At 64.3% G+C, this 17,009-nt stretch overlaps 1 protein-coding gene across 1 annotated transcript in view; it reads left to right on the top strand.

Moving 5' to 3' along the window:
- Positions 1-14,107, top strand: part of SEZ6L (seizure related 6 homolog like) — a gene marked incomplete at its 5' end in the record, with an annotated part of 34,258 nt that extends 20,151 nt beyond the window's left edge. Inside the window, 16 exons of the mRNA XM_084297077.1 lie at positions 494-1,174; positions 1,429-1,562; positions 4,985-5,177; positions 5,622-5,807; positions 5,940-6,105; positions 6,857-7,023; positions 7,844-8,038; positions 8,120-8,258; positions 10,456-10,652; positions 10,945-11,139; positions 11,496-11,687; positions 11,873-12,067; positions 12,687-12,719; positions 13,384-13,498; positions 13,683-13,785; positions 14,053-14,107. Coding sequence (XP_084153203.1) covers positions 494-1,174; positions 1,429-1,562; positions 4,985-5,177; positions 5,622-5,807; positions 5,940-6,105; positions 6,857-7,023; positions 7,844-8,038; positions 8,120-8,258; positions 10,456-10,652; positions 10,945-11,139; positions 11,496-11,687; positions 11,873-12,067; positions 12,687-12,719; positions 13,384-13,498; positions 13,683-13,785; positions 14,053-14,082 — 2,921 coding nt within the window. The 3' untranslated portion in view covers positions 14,083-14,107. The remainder of the gene's footprint in view (positions 1-493; positions 1,175-1,428; positions 1,563-4,984; positions 5,178-5,621; positions 5,808-5,939; positions 6,106-6,856; positions 7,024-7,843; positions 8,039-8,119; positions 8,259-10,455; positions 10,653-10,944; positions 11,140-11,495; positions 11,688-11,872; positions 12,068-12,686; positions 12,720-13,383; positions 13,499-13,682; positions 13,786-14,052) is intronic.
- Positions 14,108-17,009: the final 2,902 nt, after the last annotated feature.

Genomic DNA, 17,009 nt, shown 5'->3' on the forward strand with positions numbered 1-17,009 from the left:
GCCCCCATGCCCAAGGAGCAGCCTCGCAGGTCCGGACGGTGCCTTGGTGAGGGGGGCTGGGGGAAGGTAACCGTGTCTGCTCCCCATCAGGCAGCGGCGGGGGAAGACAACAGGGAAGAGCCACGGGCTAATCAGGCTCTGAAATAACCGCATTTGCTGATGGCAATTGCAGAAATAAAGGCTTTTCAGAGAGGCGAGGCAGAGCAACAAACTCAGCGTGAGCGAGCAAACCTCTCTGAACAGCTGACCTCTAGATAAAGAGACCAAACTGCAGCTCTGAAACGGCACGATAAGGCCACCGAGCCCCAGCAGAAAGCCAACTTTCAGGGAATCAGCACAGGTTCATTATTGCTTCCCCGTAATAAGCACGTTTGGGAGAGCAGCGGGCATTCAATCAGCCGCCGCTCTCTGGGGGGCTGATTTTGTGCCGCGGGCACAGCTGCGATTTCATGCCCAGCACTGCCGAATTCCCACTTTTCCCCCTCTGTTGCAGACGGCAGGCCGGAGGCAGCACAGCTCCCCGCGAGCCCTGAGCCACCGGGCACGGAGCAGCCGGTGGAGGAGGTGGGGGGCAGCGGGGGGCCGGGGCAGGGCGCAGCCCTCAACCTGCTGCCCCCGGCCGAGGACGGCGCGGAGCCGGCGGCACGGGGACCCACGCTGCCCACGCGGAGCCACGTCCCTCCAGCCCCCGCTGCCGCCCCCGGGGCTGATGCAAAACAAACTGTCAAGAAAAAGCCGGCTCCAAAGCAAGCCAACACAGCCAGGAAGCACCCCAAGCCCAAGCCCACCCTGCCGGGGACCCCCAAGGCTGTGAGCGTGCCCGGCTCCAGGCTCCCCGTCTCCTCCCAGGAGCTGCCCGTGCCGGCAGAGGCAGCGGCTGGGGGGGGGACACCGGGGCTGAGCCCTCCCGAGCTGCCCTGGGGGGGCCAGGACCCCACGAGCCGCCCCGTGCTGCAGATCTCCCCGTCCACCCTGCCGCCAGCAGCTGCTCATCCCTTCCCCGGCGGCCCCGGTGATGCCAGCACGGCCCCGACCGTGGCTCCCACGGGTGCTGCTGTTAACCGCACGGACAGCACCGAGAGCGAGGGGAACGGCTCCACGCTGGAGGAGAGCCAGGAAACCACCACCTCCACCATCATCACCACCACCGTCATCACCACGGAGCCCACCCCGGGTAAGCTGGCATGGGGAAGCTGTGCCAAGGGGGCTGGGGGGGGTCCAGCAGTGGTGGGGGACCTGGGGCCACCTGGAACCTTCTGCGCTTTGGCGGTATGGATTTCCCCAAAAGCTGCCCTGCAGAAGTGCCTGAGCACCTCCGGTGACAAGCTTTTTTTCCTTGGCCATGGTTTTCCACTGAAAAAGAGGTGGGGTGGGTGCACGCTGCTGGGCATGGGCCCCGGGGCAGTGTCTGACGTGCGTCCCCCCCAGTCCGCTGCAGCGTGAGCTTCTACGACCCCGAGGGCTACATCGACTCCACCGACTACCCCCCGCTGCCCCTGCACAGCTTCCTGGAGTGCACCTACAACGTCACCGTCTACACGGGCTACGGCGTGGAGCTGCAGGTGAGAAATGCGTCGAGGGGTTGGGGGTCAGCACGGCTCGGCCCCCCTGCACCATGGCAGCAGGGGCTCAGCGGGCTGTGGGCAGGACCAGGCACAGCCGCCTGGGCTCCCGTGCTTGCTAAAAGTGCCCGTCCTGGAGAAAAAATAGATAGTTTTCTTGGGCTGTGTAATAAATAAACTGTTCGAGGGAACTGGTACATCCTGGGCGTCAGCTGTGAGCGAGGCGCTAAAATGCCGTACAAGTGATTTAGCAATGAGATGCTGCCAGGCGATCTGCAAAACGCCGCTCAGCCCTCGTGGGAAGGGGCGAAGCAGCGCGGCCGACACGTCCCCTCCCCAGCCAGCATCGCTTGGACAAAATCCTGCCCTGCTGCAGGCACGGGCAGTGAAACCACGTCTGCAAGCAGGCACTGCACGCCCTGCAAATGGGCACTGCACGCCCTGCAAACGGGGAGTGCAGAACATGCAAGGGCAGGCTGCGGCACTCCGTGAGCAAGGCTCCCCCCTGCAGGCACTGTGCAAATGCCCCAAAGCCTGGAGGAGGCTGGGGGGTGCTGGGGAGCAGCCCGGAGGGGCAGGAGAGGTCGCCAAGCACCCTCAGCACGTTTCAGACGCCGTCGGTTCAGGCTCTGTGCTCTGCTCGGCCGCCTTTTGTTGTGCCTGTGTTCTCCCCGTGCCACAATTTGTACCCAATTAAAATGCATTAACTTTTAATCTGTGTAGCCAGGCACGGGCGTTACAAAGAGCGGCGGCTCCAGCGAGCTGGTCCGTGCCATCCCCTCGGCTGGCATGTGCAAGGGGCTGCCCTCGTGGCTCGGCAGTGGCCGTGGGTCGAGCCCCGATGGGGACATTGCCTGGGTCCCAGCGGCACAGCGCAGTGACAGCAGTGGCACAGGGCCACGCGCTGCCACTCGTGCATGTCTCGGCCACATCTCCGTGGCCATAACCCTGCCTCCCCCAGTCCTCAGGGTGCCGGGGACAGCCTGCACCGCTGTAAACGCGCTGCTGTCCATAACCCGTCAGGTGACACCGCTCCTGACCTTGCTCCCGTTGTAAGCTGAGATCTTAATGGAGCATAAAATCAGCCTCCCCACCCCCCGAGCCTCGCGTTTGGTTTTGCTGCTGCTTCTGAGGCTTCCAGACAAATGAAATCATGAAAGCGGGGCTGCGCTGCCTGGGCACAGCCTGCCTGCAGCTCTGCTCACGCCGTGCTCGGGCCGTGCCGGTGCTGGTAACAGCAGGGGATGGGGCTGGGGACCACCCCCAGCCCTGCCTCAGTTTCCTGCCTGGTACCTGGGGTGATGGTACCCATCCCTGGCTGGGGGGCAGCACCAGCAGAGACAGCCCCCACATCCCTGGTGCTGCCCCTCGGCTGCGCTGGGAGCAGTGCACGAGGCCCCTCTGCTTCCTGGGGGCAGATCCTGATCCCTCTGGAGTACGGGTGAGATCTGCCTTTGGTGACGAGCGGGCACAAAGCCTGGGTGTCCCGCAGGGTGTCAGCGCGGTGCTGGGGCTGCCAGGGCCGTGCTGAGCTGCAGGCAGTGCCCCCAGCACCCGCAGCATCCCCGCACTGCAGCAGCAGTCACGGCACCCTGCAGGGCCCCGCCGAGCTCCAGCCCTGCCCAGGCCAGGGCCCTGCAGCAGCTGGAGTGGCAGAGGTGCCAGCTCCAAGAATATTTTGTGAAATTGTATTTATTTATTATTTTTTTTTTAAATCTTGAAATTTCTTGGCAGGAAATAGCATTTCCCTAAAGAGCTTTTCTAGTGGGTGAGCAAGCCCGACAGTCTGAGCTAAGGATCCCTCCTGGCTTCCCGGCAGACTTTTCAGGAGCCGACACGGGCTCCGTCTCCGATCAGAGCAGGAACTTGTCCTCCGCAGCCCCTGGCAGGAAGCCGTGCAGATGGAGCCTCTCGCAGCGGCTGACGGTCCCTGGCGCGCGGCCACCGCCTTCGTCTGGAGCTGCTGGCTGCTCCGGAAAGGAAGGGGTCCCCCGGGGGTGCCCGTGACCCGGCACTGCCACCTCCCTCTCCGTGATGTCCCCACGCCCTGGCCTGGCTGAGCGGTGCCTGCGCCCCGTGGCACCCACAAAGGGGCTGGGGACACCGTGGTTCCGGGGGGACACTGCGCCTTCCTCTGCTCCTCTGGGCTCCATCAGCCCAATGTGCCCCCTCCCCAAGGGCAGAACAGTTTTAGGGAGGGAAGGAGGCAGTGGCAGAGCCGAGCTGCCCGGCTGTCCTCAGCTGCTGTGCTCTGCTGGCACCCCTCAGCGTCCGCTTCCCGATGTGCCAGAGCGGCTCGGTGCTAGGCAGCCTGTCTGATGCCAGCCGTCGCCGGAGGAAGCTAGCTGGGGAGCAGGTTTATCTTTGATTTCAGAACAAAACGTGTTAGAAACCCTGGAAACGGCTGCGCGGTGATTCAGACCCGGCTCGGGAAGCAAAACTGCCCCAGCGAGAGCTGGAGGGAAGTCATTAGCGCGGCACGCAGCCACGGAGCTGCTCTTGGATCCCGAACTCCACATCACTCCTCCTCGGCGGCGGTTAATTCCCCCCGCTCGTTAGCGAGCACATCTGAGCCAGGTGTGGTGTGTGCATGGCGTGCCAGGCCGGCCACGCTCCCAGCACAGAGCCTGGAGGCGAGGAACTCTGCGGCTGGCGGCTCCGGGGCTGCCCTCCTCTGCTGGGCCACAGGCTCCCTGCTGCAAACCAGGGCAAAGGCAGCTCCTGGGTTAAAAGCATGGCCCGGGCTGGCTCTGCCCCTGCTCAGCCCCATCCTGCAGCACCAGCTCCAGCAAAAGCAGCGGGGTGAGGCCGGGGCTGTTCCTGGCACCGTGCAGAGCTCAGGGGCAGGGAGGCAGGCTCGGTGCTGAGGAAGCCTGGCTCTGCCCGCGGATCGGAGGGGGCTGCACGTGGGACGGCTCCGTGCAGCTCCTGCCACGCGCCGCCGAAGCGCCCTGGCACCGTGCTGCTGCACATCTGCGTGGAGCAGGGTGGGGAGACGGGCACGCTGGGGGCAGCAGCAACAAAGCCTTCCCGGCACAACAGCGCCAGGGGGGCGATGACAGGCTGAGGCTGCGGCGTGCGCTAAATATAGAGCCCGGGTCCTCGCACACTTAAGGAAACAAGCGATCTGATGAGCGTCTTTCTGCTGAAATATGAGCCCGTTTATTAAGCTAAATGGACGTGAAATGCAAATGTGGGGTTACTTCTTCAGCTTTTTCCAAATAATAATTAAAGCCTTTTGGGATTGCTCATTAGGTGCGTTTGCTGTGACTCCCCGCCCGCTCCGGGTGCAGGTGCAGGACCCCGGGGAGGGTTCCTGGTGTGAACTGTGTGTGCCTGGGGCTGGGACGTGGCCGTGCTCCCGGTCCCCCGGGCTGGCCGCCTTCACCCCCCGCAGCCTCACCGCTCTCTGCTCCCCCCAGGTGAAGAGCGTGAACCTGTCGGACGGAGAGGTGCTCTCCATCCGCGGCGTGGACGACGACAGCCTGGTGGTGCTGGCCAACCAGACGCTGCTGGTGGAGGGCCAGGTGATCCGCAGCCCCACCAACACCATCTCCGTCTACTTCCGCACCTTCCAGGACGAGGCGGTGGGCACCTTCCAGCTCCACTACCAGGGTAGGTGCCCCCCCGCCAGCCCCTAGGCCCTGTGGGGTGGGAACGTGCCGGGCTGTGCCCCCCGAGGCCGGTGCATGGGGTAGGAGTGAGCAGCAGCCTCCGTGGTGCCCTGGGCAGAGGGTCTGATATGTGCCGTGGCGGTTGTGCTCCTCGCCCCTTTGCTGTCCCCATTCGGCTGCTCTTCCTGCACAGACTCTGACTAAATGTCTATTTTTTCCTCGAGAAGCCATAAAAAATGCATGCGTTCGGGCAAATTTATTCTAAAATAGAAACTGGGTCTGCCCAGAAGCAGTAACAGGTGGGAAGCAGCAGTGGGGTGCAGCCGGCCCTGCAGCGGGCGCTGCCCGTGGCACCGCGGGCGCATCCAGCACGCCCCCGGTGCCCAGCCCTGGCCACGGGGCGCCTCGGAGCAGCCCAGCCCGGAGCCGTGCGGTGTCGTTCCAGTGTTCATGCTGAGCTGCAGCTTTCCGCGGAGACCCGACTTCGGGGAGGTCACCGTCATGGACCTGCACTCGGGGGGGATCGCCCACTTTCACTGCCACCTGGGCTACGAGCTGCAGGGCCCCAGGGTGCTCACGTGCATCAACGCCTCCCGGCCTCACTGGAGCAGCCCAGAACCCATCTGCTCAGGTGCGAGCCGTGATGGCTGGGGGGGTGTCAGCTCCCCGCCATCTCTCCCCTCTGCGGAGCAGAAGCCCCCCCATAGATAAGCGCACGTCCCCGTGCCCCTGCCCTCACCTCTCCCGTGCCCTGCGTTGGCAGCGCCCTGCGGCGGCACCGTGCACAACGCCACCATCGGCCGCGTCCTCTCGCCCAGCTACACAGGCAACCAGTCGAGCAGCATGTACTGCGTGTGGACCATCGGGGCCCCCCCGGGCCAGAAGCTGCACCTGCACTTCGAGAAGCTGCTGCTGACCGAGAAGGACAGGTGAGGTGCTGGGAGCCTGCGGAGGGGTCCACGCCGAGCTTTGTTCTGCTCAGGGCGAGGAGCGGGGTGGGTTTTGGGTGCTGCCCAAATATCACCAAAGCTTGGAAGCCCTGGCTGGGCTCAGCACCATCTCCTGCCCTCCTGGTGCCAGGGCTGCCCCAGGGGCAGTGCTGGGAGGAGAGCCGGTGAGGAAGGGGGAGAGGGAGGCCCCGGTGCAGGAGAGGAGAGTCCTGGTGGAGGCATTCAAGCACGCAGGAGGCAAGGTCTCTGAGCAAAAGGGGCTGCTTGCTGTCCTGGGGACGTGCTCCTGGTGCTGGGGGGGGTCGTGCAGGTGCCCTGTCCTCACCACGTGCAGGGTGCTGCAGGTCCCAGGCCGTCAGCATCCGTAGCAGAAAGCACACGCTTATGGCACCGATGCGCGTGTTTAGAGAGCGTTAGAATTCGGTCTGGCAACAGGCAGTAAAGCAGCTTTATGGCGCGCAGTAAAGCCAAAGGATAAAGCTCCTGTTTATGGTGCAGTAAAAGAGACTGTTCTGGTTGGTGAAGGTTTGTTTGCATGAGTTCTTTAAAATGCCGTGTGCTGGGCGTGCTGGGGAGCAGGCGCTGGTGCGAGGAGGAAGGGCTGGGTCCCCCCCAGCCCTGCGTGTCCCTGCTCCCAGGGGCCAGGAGCCAGGTCCGGGGCTGGCCAGGGCAGTGGTGCTGTCCCCACTGGACCTGGCAGAGCCCCCTCACACGCTGTGTCCCGGCGCAGGATGGTGGTGTACAGCGGGGACTCCAACCGCTCCGCCGTGCTCTACGACTCGCTGCGAGCCGACAGCGTGCCCTTCGAGGGCGTGATCAGCGACGGCTCCTCCATCCGCATCGACTTCCTCGCCGAGGAGCCCGCCGCCGCCACCGCCTTCAACATCCGCTTCGAAGGTGACCCCCCTGTCAGGGTGGGCCCGAGGGCAGCGGGTGGTGGGGGCTGCAGGAGGGGTCCCAGCGGATCCCATCCCCGTGGTGCTGGGCACAGGGGGCTCTCCGAACCTCCTGTGGCTGCGGCAGTTTTGGGAATATTTTCCCTAGCAAGGAACAGGAATAGTGAAATCCTGTTTGTTCCAACAGAGGGCTGTGGTGGTGAGCACAGTGCCTGGCACAGGGCTCCTCCGAGCCCGACCCGAAGGTGCTGTCAGGCTGCGGGAGGTGCGCAGCCCCCACGGCCAAAGGCCCCGTCTGGCCCTGTCCCTCGGTGCCACACAGGGCTGGGTTTGCCCTGACCCCTGCCCTGTGCACGTTGCCTGCCCTCCCGTGGGCACCGCACCCATCCCGCAAGTATTACACTTCTGAAGTGTAATAACCTGTGCCCCAAGTTAACAGATTTCCCTTTACACTCCAAAACCTCCAGCACACCATCAAACCATGCTGCCCCCCCCGTGCCTGCCCCCTTTTGGCTTTGGGGGGCAGGACCCAGCCCCGCGGCCCAGCGCCCTCACTCCTTCCCAAAGGAAGCGGGGTTTGGTTAAACCTGCGTGGCTCAGCACAGATAAGTGGTTGTAGTCCTAAAGCACACCGTGCAGGAGGCCATTCGTGTGCCAGCGTGGCTGTGCATGGTGGGGACGGAGGGTCAGGTTCCTGGCAGAGCCCTGGGGCTCCCCCAGCACCCCCAAAGCTGGGAGCAGGGGGGGGTCGAGGAGCCGGGGGGCAGCGCCGTCCCCAGCCGGCTCCGTGCCCGCACCGCTACCGGGGGCTCCTCTCACAGCCTTCGAGCGGGGCCACTGCTACGAGCCCTACATCCAGAACGGGAACTTCACCACCTCCGACCCCACCTACAACCTGGGCACCACCGTGGAGTTCACGTGCGACCCCGGGCACTCCCTGGAGCAGGGCCCCGCCGTCATCGAGTGCGTCAACATGCGGGACCCCTACTGGAACGACACCGAGCCGCTGTGCCGCGGTGAGTGACCTGCTGTGGGGTGACACCGGGCCCTGCCCCGAGACCGCGGGCACCGTCTGACCCTGCCCGCCTCTCCTGCAGCCATGTGCGGCGGGGAGCTGACGGCCGTGGCCGGGGTGATCCTGTCCCCCAACTGGCCCGAGCCCTACGCGGAGGGAGAGGACTGCGTCTGGAGGGTGCACGTGGGCGAGGAGAAGCGGCTGTTCCTGGACATCCAGCTGTGAGTAGCTCCCGGGCACGGCTGTATGGCCCTGCCCGGCCCAGCCCGCTCTGCTGCAGCATCCCCCTGCCCAGGGACCCCCTCTGCTTCTGCTCTCCCCCCTCGGTGCTTTTCTGATCCCCTGCAGTGCGCTCAGCACCCAGAGGGAGGCTCAGCACAGCACCAAGTGCTGCTCCAGAAATTCAAAGTGCTCTTGCAGCTTCCATCGCCTTGCAGCACCCATTGCCTTGCAGCACCCTTCACCTTGCAGCATCCATTGCATTGCATCTTACATCACCTTGCAGCACCCATCCAGTAGTGAATTGTTCCTGAGATGGCTCCTGGGCCTCTCCCAAGCAAAGCCAGAGGGAGCAGTGCCATGGATGCAGCCGTGAGCAGCTCAGAGCACAGCACAGCCTCATCATGAGCTGGTGCATCCGGGGCTGGGAAAGCCTGGGGAGATCCGCAAGGAGGAGACCTCAGCTGGGTGCCTGGGCTGATGCCATGCAGGCAGTGCTGGGAGGCAAACGGGGGGGTGAGGAGGCAGGCGAGGCTCTGCCCAGCTCCTGTGCTGCCTTCTTGCTCCTGTGAGACCTGCACTGCTTCACCGAAGGCACCAGTTCCCCTCCGAGTGCCAGCCCAGCCGTGCTGCTCAGGAGCTCCTTGTGTTGGGGCAGCCCCCGGCTGCCTCTGCCCAGGCTGGGGCAGGCACCGCGTCCCCACCGCACCTCTGGGTGCTCGGGGGGCAGTGGGCTTTGGCACCGGGGGGAGCCTTTGGTGGGATAATGCTGCCCATGCAAAGGGAATCTCCTTCAGTGCTATTTGGGGTTTTCAAGAGGGAGAGTGTTTTTTCAAGTATGGGCTTAGAGTCATAAAGGTTTTAAGGCTTTCTGTAAAAATCACAACTCGGAGCTCCCAGCGCAGCTCTTACGGATTTGCGGGCACTTGGGCTGAGCAGAACGGGAGGCCAGGCGATTTGAAGTCATCAAACATAAATGTCACCGAGAAAATCATGTTTGACAGAAAGCAGAGATTTACTACAAATGTCAGCTCGCCATGGGGATTAACTGGGCGCCTTCCAAGAACATTCTTAATAAAATGTTTGGGGATCAGCTCAGGCGGCTCCAAACAAGGCCGAGTTAGGCAGACGGATGCGCAGGGCAGGGGTGACCGAACACATCCGAGCCCATGGGTGCTGAGCAGGTGCAGGTGGCCGGATCCTGCTGGGGGCCTGGCTGCAGCCCCCCAGCACCATCCTGCACGGGGCTGGCCCCAGGGCGCTACGAGGGCGCTTGTTGGGCCTGGGCTTAGCAGGGGAGGTTTCTTTGGAGATGTCTCCTGTGGGGCTGGAGCTGTGGGTGCTGTGCCCTGCAGGACGTGGTGTCCCAGCCCCTGTCCCTCCGTGAGCTGGGTGCTGGCTGTGCCCCCGCTGCTGGTGAGCCCTGCTGGCCGGCAGGACGGGGCAGGGCAGCGAGGAGCTGGGGACTCCCGTGCCCTTTGCTGGGGAGAGAGGAGAGAGCCCTTCTGTCCCTGCCAACGCCTTTTGTCCCCAGTGCCAGTGCCGTTTGTCCCCTCCTGCTTGGGGGGGGCAGCTGGGGACAGCCCCATCCCTGCTGCAAGCCCGGGGGATGCGGCCGGCGCTGCGCTGCTGGCTCAGGAGCAGAGCTCGCTGCTTCCCTGCCCTCCCTGCCCTGCCTGCCCTGTCCTGTCCTTCTCTGCCCCCCCTGCCCCCTCTCCGTGCCCTTTTTCTCTGTGCTCCCCCCGTGCCGTCCCCGCCGCTCCGCCGGCAGCCGCCGCTCCGCGGCCCCGCACCGCTCCCTGCTGGCGGCGGGGCCACGGGCGGGGGGCGCCGCGGGACGCCCCTTCTGGGGGCTGCCCCTGCCCTGCCGCACGGCGGGGACCCCCCCCCAGCCCCACGGAGCCGGTGCCGCTCCCCGGGGGCTGCCGGCTGCAGCCCGAGCTCCGGGGCGCCCCGGGGAGCTCCCCTGGCGCAGGGACACCGGGCTTGGGGCGGCGAGGAGAAGGCTCGGACCCTCCCCAGCACCCACAGCAGGGAGCTGGGGACGGGGCTGGAGGGGGGGGCTGCTGCTGGAGGAGCAGGGGAGCTGAGTCCCTGGGGACAGGGAGCCCTAGGAAGGGGTGTGGGTGGCGCTGGGGTCACCCCTCTGCCCCTTGGTCCCGCACCACTGCGCGCGGCTGACCGAGCTCTGCTTTGCAGCCTGAACCTCACCAACAGCGACATCCTCACCATTTACGACGGGGATGAGCTCACCGCCCGCATCCTGGGGCAGTACGTCGGCAGCAGCGGCCCCCAGAAGCTCTACTCCTCCAGCCCCGACCTCACCATCCAGTTCCACTCGGACCCCGCTGGGCTCATCTTCGGGAAGGGGCAAGGGTTCATCATGAACTACATCGGTAAGGGGGGAGCGGGGCGCTGGGCACAGCGTGCAGCTGCTCCAGGCTGGTTCTGCAAGAGGGCAGTGTTATTTTGGCCCAACTTGAAGGTCAGAGGCCGGGGAGACTCAAAGACCCCCCCAGCTGCCCCTTCCCCCTGCCCAGAGGATGCCAGGCACAGCTCAGGCTGCCGGCTGGGCTGATTACGGTGTGTGGGGCCGCAGAGCTGTAGGGAGGGCTGCGTGCCCTGCGAGGAGCTGTGTGTCCCCAGGCAGCAGCTCGGGGGTGGCAGCCAGCACCTCTCTGCCTGCAGAGGTGTCCCGCAACGACTCCTGCTCCGACCTGCCCGAGATCCAGAACGGCTGGAAGACCACGTCGCACACAGAGCTGGTGCGGGGGGCCAAGATCACCTACCAGTGTGACCCGGGGTACGACATCGTGGGGAGCGACACCCTCACCTGCCAGTGGGACCTCAGCTGGAGCAGCGACCCCCCCTTCTGCGAAAAGAGTACGTGCCCCTTGCACTGCCCTGCCCTGCTCCGCCGGCCCTGAGCAATGTGCTGGCTGTCCCCACTGCGTCCCCAGGACCCCCACCACATCCCCAGAATCCCAACCACATCCCCAGGACCCCCACCATGTCCCCAAGATCCCGAGCACATCTCCAGGACCACCATCACACCCTCAGGATCCCCACCATATCCCTAGAATCCTGACCACATCCCCAGGATCCTGACCACATCCCCAGGACTCCCACCACATCCCCAGGACCCCCGCCATGTCCCCAGGACCCCCACCTTGTCCCCTTCACAGCAGTTGCTGGGTCTCAGCCCCGCGCTCATGACCCAGACGAACTCTTTTCCCCAGTTATGTACTGCACGGACCCGGGGGAGGTGGAGCACTCGACCCGGCTCATCTCCGACCCGGTGCTGCTGGTGGGGACCACCATCCAGTACACCTGCAACCCCGGCTTCGTGCTGGAGGGCAGCTCGCTGCTGACCTGCTACAGCCGCGAGACGGGGACGCCCATCTGGACCTCGCGGCTCCCGCACTGTGTCTGTAAGCGTGCTGCGCTGGGGCAGCTCCTCCTGCTGCCCCCCACTCCCCGGGACCTTCCCTGCACCGAGACTGTGCCCAGCCACCTGCAGCAGTGCAGGGTTTCACCCTGCGGGCAGGCTGGCTGCGATCTCAGGAGCTGCCTTCCCAGCCCTCGGGCTCACCCGGGCTGTGTTGTTCCCTTCCAGCCGAGGAGTCGCTGGCGTGCGACAACCCGGGACTGCCGGAAAACGGCTACCAAATACTCTACAAACGCCTCTACCTGCCCGGCGAGTCCCTGACCTTCATGTGCTACGAGGGCTTCGAGCTCATGGGGGAGGTCACCATCAAGTGCATCCTGGGCCAGCCCTCGCACTGGAGCGGCCCGCTACCCATCTGCAAAGGTAGCGGCAAAGGGGGCGCGGGGGCAACCTGTGTCTGTGCCAGGCCCGGGGAGGGGGAGCTGATCCTGTGAGCACCACATGGGGTGTGCTGGGCTGTCCTCTTGCTTTCCTTGTGCTGCTCTCCCCAGAGCTGTTTGCCCAGGCTGAGCAGTGATGCTTGCCCCAGGGGTCCACATGGGCTGAGGGGGGAGAGGTTGGCCCCTGGAGCAACCCCTGGGAGCTACCCTCGGCTCTGGTCCGAGCAGGCTGCGGTTGCAGTGTGCCTCCTGGACCTGGAGGGCCCTCCCGTTGCCACTTAAGCTGCAGGGATGTTGTTCTTAATTCCTGCTTAATTCCTAATTAGATGGCACTCCGGAGGGCAGCGCAGCCCAGGCAGAGCCATCCTGCTGCTGTTTGCAGAGCCTGCTCAGTCACCGTGCGCGCACTGGCACAGGCTGACTGCTTGCAGCAGTTCGGGACCCCCACGGGGTGTGGGGAGCTCAGTCCGTGCTTTCCCAGCTCAGATTCCTACAGCAGCCGCAGGTTGGGGCAGTGACCCCTCAGCAGGCAGAGCACCGAAAGCTGCCAGCAGGCAGTGCGAGCCCAGTTCCCTACCAGTAACTCCCCGTTTCTCTTCCAGTGAACCAGGACAGCTTCGAGCACGCTCTGGAAGGTGAGTGACATCTGCTGGAGGAGCCCCGTGCACGGCTCCCTGCAGAGCTCTCCCTGCAGGCAGCCGAGCCCCCACCACCACCTCCTGGCACCCCCAGGAGCTCCCCAGCCTAAAACCCCACAGCACCCCAGGAGAAACCCCCTGGGCTGAAACTGGGGGAGTGAGCACTGCGTGCGCACGGGGGGCACAGAAGGGCCTGGGCAGTGCGCCCCAGTGTGTGCCCTCGGCACCGTTTGGTGAGGGGGCACCTTCAGCACCTGGGAGGGCTGGTGCAGCCCTGCAGGACATTAATATTAATATTATTTTATTTTTATTTTTATTTTTATTTTTATTTTTATTTTTATTTTTATTTTTATTTTTATTTATTTATTTATTAAATGCCTATCAGCATATTGATAATCATCCCTAGGAACCCCTCTGATGGCGGGGTAAGAACGGGAGGTGGCCTGTCAGCACCCCAGCACTTCTGTTCCCACCAATTAAAAACAAACAAAGAAACAAAAAAGCCCCAAGACTGCCTGGGGAGGGGAGGAGGAGCGGGCTCCTGCGGGTGCCTCCAGCCCAGGCAGAGTCCCCTGGGCGAGGAGCGAGGGCAGGAGCGGAGGCAGAGGGGGGGGCAGCGGGTGCTGGGCAAAAACCCCCGTGAGAGATCTTGTCCTTTTAGTAGCAGAAGCTGCTGCGGAGACATCGCTGGAGGGGGGAAACATGGCCCTGGCCATCTTCATCCCAGTGCTGATCATCTCCCTGCTGCTGGGGGGAGCGTACATCTACATCACCAGGTAGGGCCCTGCAGGGTCCCCCCAGACCGCCTGGGGCTGCCGAGCATCCCTGGGGGAGCCGGGCACCCCCTGCCACCCCCGCAGCCCCCTCGGGCTCCCTGGGGTCCCGTGGGAGGATGGGGTGGGCGAGCACTGGGGTTTGCCCAGCACCATGCAGCTCTGTGACCCTGGCATCGCCCCGCAGGTGCCGGTACTACTCCAGCCTCCGCCTGCCCCTCATGTACTCGCACCCCTACAGCCAGATCACGGTAGAAACGGAGTTCGACAACCCGATCTATGAGACAGGGGTGAGTGCTGCTGGGCCCCTCGCTCCCTGGGGGCTGCTCCGCTGGCTGGGAGCAAAGGGTTTCAAAGGGTTTGCTGCGTGTGCGGCACCAGGACTTTGGGGAGAAAGCGGACAAACCGTGAGCGGTCCCGGAGGCTTTCAAAAACCCTGGGCTGGGCAGGGAGGGGACCACTCTGGGGAGCAAAGGGACCCCTGGAGCACCTCTTGGAATGGGGTGGTTATCCCAAAATGCAGCTGCTGCCCTAAAACGGTTTTTCCTTCTTTTCAGGAAACCAGAGAATACGAAGTTTCGATATAAAGACAGCGCCACGAGAGTCTCCAGCTGCGAACTTAATGTGCTCTCATAGAACTTCCTCAGTAACTAATCCAGAGACTACGTGGAGTTTGGTTGGACCCCTGGACCTGCTGTTGTCTTTCCTTTTGCCTCTTTATTGAAGATTTTACTGTTTTCTTCACTGTATTTATTCTATTTAAACTGCGATAGGTGTGCTGCAGAGCCCCGGGGTCTGCCTGGACCCCACTGCGGGCAGCAGCGGCAGAGGGGGCCGAGCCCTGCGCGCCGCACCCCCCGCACCGGCCACGCACGCACAGAGGGGTTTTGCAGTACTTTTGTTGTTAAAAATTAAAAACGTCTCCATTGCAAGAGCCTGCAAGTGATTGCTCAGAGCCGTCTTAGGCGCAGGGTTTGCCGCAGGGTCCCGCTGGCCCCGTCCCATGGCAGTGGGCACCGGGTGGCACGGCCGAGGCGAGGGGACCGTCCCCGTGCCGGGGAGTGGGACACGTCTCAGGAAAGCATCCAGGTGTGGAGCCCTGCTCAGAACAGCCAGGGAGCAGGGCGCAGCCCAGTACCTGCGGGGGACATGCCGCTTCCATCTGCCCCTCTGCTTTGGATGACGGGGAGGACAGGAGCAGGACTCACAGCTCTGCAGAGAAGCACCAGCCCAAAGCCTCTCCAAAGCTGGCCCAGCTCCTCCGGGAGCTGCAGGAGCGCTCCCCAAGCACCAGAGCACCTCTGCTCCCTGCTTCTCATCAGAAACATTGCGTGGCCATCGCCAGGAAAGCCCAAGCCCGGCTGCAGGCTGGTGTTGGCCCTTCGCCCCGCGGCAGTATCTCAGGGTAAGCACGATGGACTGGGCTCCCCGCTGCCACCCCTGCGAGGGGCAGGGGGGCTGCTGCCTGCCCCGGGTGTGGGCACAGTGCTGTGATGGGGCCAGGGCCGGCCTCGGGCAGCAGCTGAGCCTCCACATTCCTCCTGGGGCAAGCCGGGACTGTGGCCGGTGCTGCACAGCTCCACCACGATGCCCTCGAGGTTCGCACTTGGCTCCTGAGCTGGCGGCTGGGCAGAGCCCGGGCGAGGGAAAGAGGCAGGGGATGGAGGTGGAGGTCTGCCGGGGGAAGAAAGGCAGCCAGCAGGGCTGGGCTCCAGCACGGGAAACCAACCTGGGAGTAGAGGGAGCAGAATCAGCCCCTCGGCACCGCTCTGACCGTGGATGAACCCTGCAACAGCCGCTCCCGGGGCCTCAGCGTCCCCGCGCTCCGTCACTGCAGACGTGGGGGTGTTTGCCCCAGCCAGAGCTGGGCACCCCGGCACGTCCTGGGCTGCCGGAGTCTTTTTTTGTGTCCTTGTAGAATGGCAACTGTGACCACGACAGTGTTCGGGAGTCTGTTTTAGGCTAGGGATGGTTAGTGCATCTCTGCAGTGTACAGCCGAGACTTAGGTTTTTTCCTTTAAAAACAATGAATGTGTGTTTGTAATTTGTAAAGGTTAAAAAAAAAAAAAAGAAAAACAACAAAAAAAATGTGCCAAAAATGTACTAAGCATTTCATTTCCCTTCATACATGTCTGTTTTTATAAGAACAATGTGAAAATTGCTGGGATTAAATATTTTTGAACATGATGAAGTACTTCCGTGGGAAGCCGTAGTGTTGGGTATAACCTTAATACAACTTGTTCTGTATTTTTAGATGTCTGAAGTCCGTTTGCGGGGCTCTGAGCCACAGAGAGGCCAGCGGCGTGGCCTTGCTGCACAGCTGCTGTGGTGGCACAGGGGAGAGCTGGAGCCGGGCACCTCGCTGTGGGGCCTCAGCACCTCTGGGCACAGATCCCTGGGGCCGGATCCTGCCCTGGTGCAGCCCCACAGTGTCCCCAGCTGCCCGTCCCCATGGCACAGAGCTCTGGTGGCCTCTGTTCACCCGGTGCCTTCCTGCCTAGGTGTGCTGGGACCCCCCCTGGGACCCCCTGACACCCCCCTAGGACCCCCCCGGGACCCCCTGGGACTCCCCCGGGATCTCCTGGGCCCCCCGGCCCCCCCTGGGCGGTCCCCGCGGAGGTGCAGAGGGGCTGGGGGACCCCGTCTAGCACCGCCCCGCCGGGCGGGGGGGGGCCGGGGGCCTGATCCTGCCCGTGCCCTGCTCCCCCCGCAAGGCCGGCAGCCCCCCCCAGCGCCGATCCGCACCGGCTGCCTGCGGGCGGGGCTGCGGGGGGCTGCCCACGAGCCCCCCCCGATGGCCTTGATTGGGGTGGGGGGCACCCAGCGGGGGCCTCGTCCCCCCCCAGCCTCCCCCCGCCCGGCTCCGCAGCGGCGGGTCCCGCGGTGCTGCAATGCGGAGCGGGCGGGCAGGGCTCGGTGCGGGGCTGGGGAGGGGCGGGCGGCGCGGGGGGGGACGGCGGCGGGGCCCCCGGTGCGCCCCGGGGGGAGCCCAGCAGCGCCCCGGGGTTCCCTGGCCCCGGGGGGCCGGGGACGCGCAGCCCCCGGGGTGCTCGGGCTCTCCGCAGGGCACCCACCGGCCTGCCGGGGCTCCGCGCCCCCCCCCGCGGCCGGGCACCTCCCCGCACGGCCCAGCACCAGGGTGCTGAGCTGCCCAAACGGGCTTTTAAGAGAGGCCGCGGTGTGCCACCCGCTAATTGCTGCCTTCAGCAGCCGTCAGCCTAACGCACGGGAGGGCGAGGGAGCCAGAGCGCCATGCACAGCAATCCCCGGGGAGGAAGCTGGCGTTATTTTTGGACAGAGATTGCAAGGGAATTCAAATGAAGAGGAAAAAAATAATAATAACAAAAAATAAAAAAAAAAAAAAAAGCCTGGATGCTGCCGTTTCTCCGCGGTGACGTCAGGCAGGAGCCAGCCCCCGGCCCCCGGCTCGGTGCAGACGCAGCCCTGGTGGCGCAGCGCTCAGCCCCCGACACGGCCGCGCGGGGGGGGGACGGCAGCAGCCGGGCGCTGGTCT

This window comes from Netta rufina (genome assembly GCF_964035555.1).
Source record: "Netta rufina genome assembly, chromosome: 17".
Classification (NCBI taxonomy): Eukaryota; Metazoa; Chordata; class Aves; order Anseriformes; family Anatidae; genus Netta; species Netta rufina.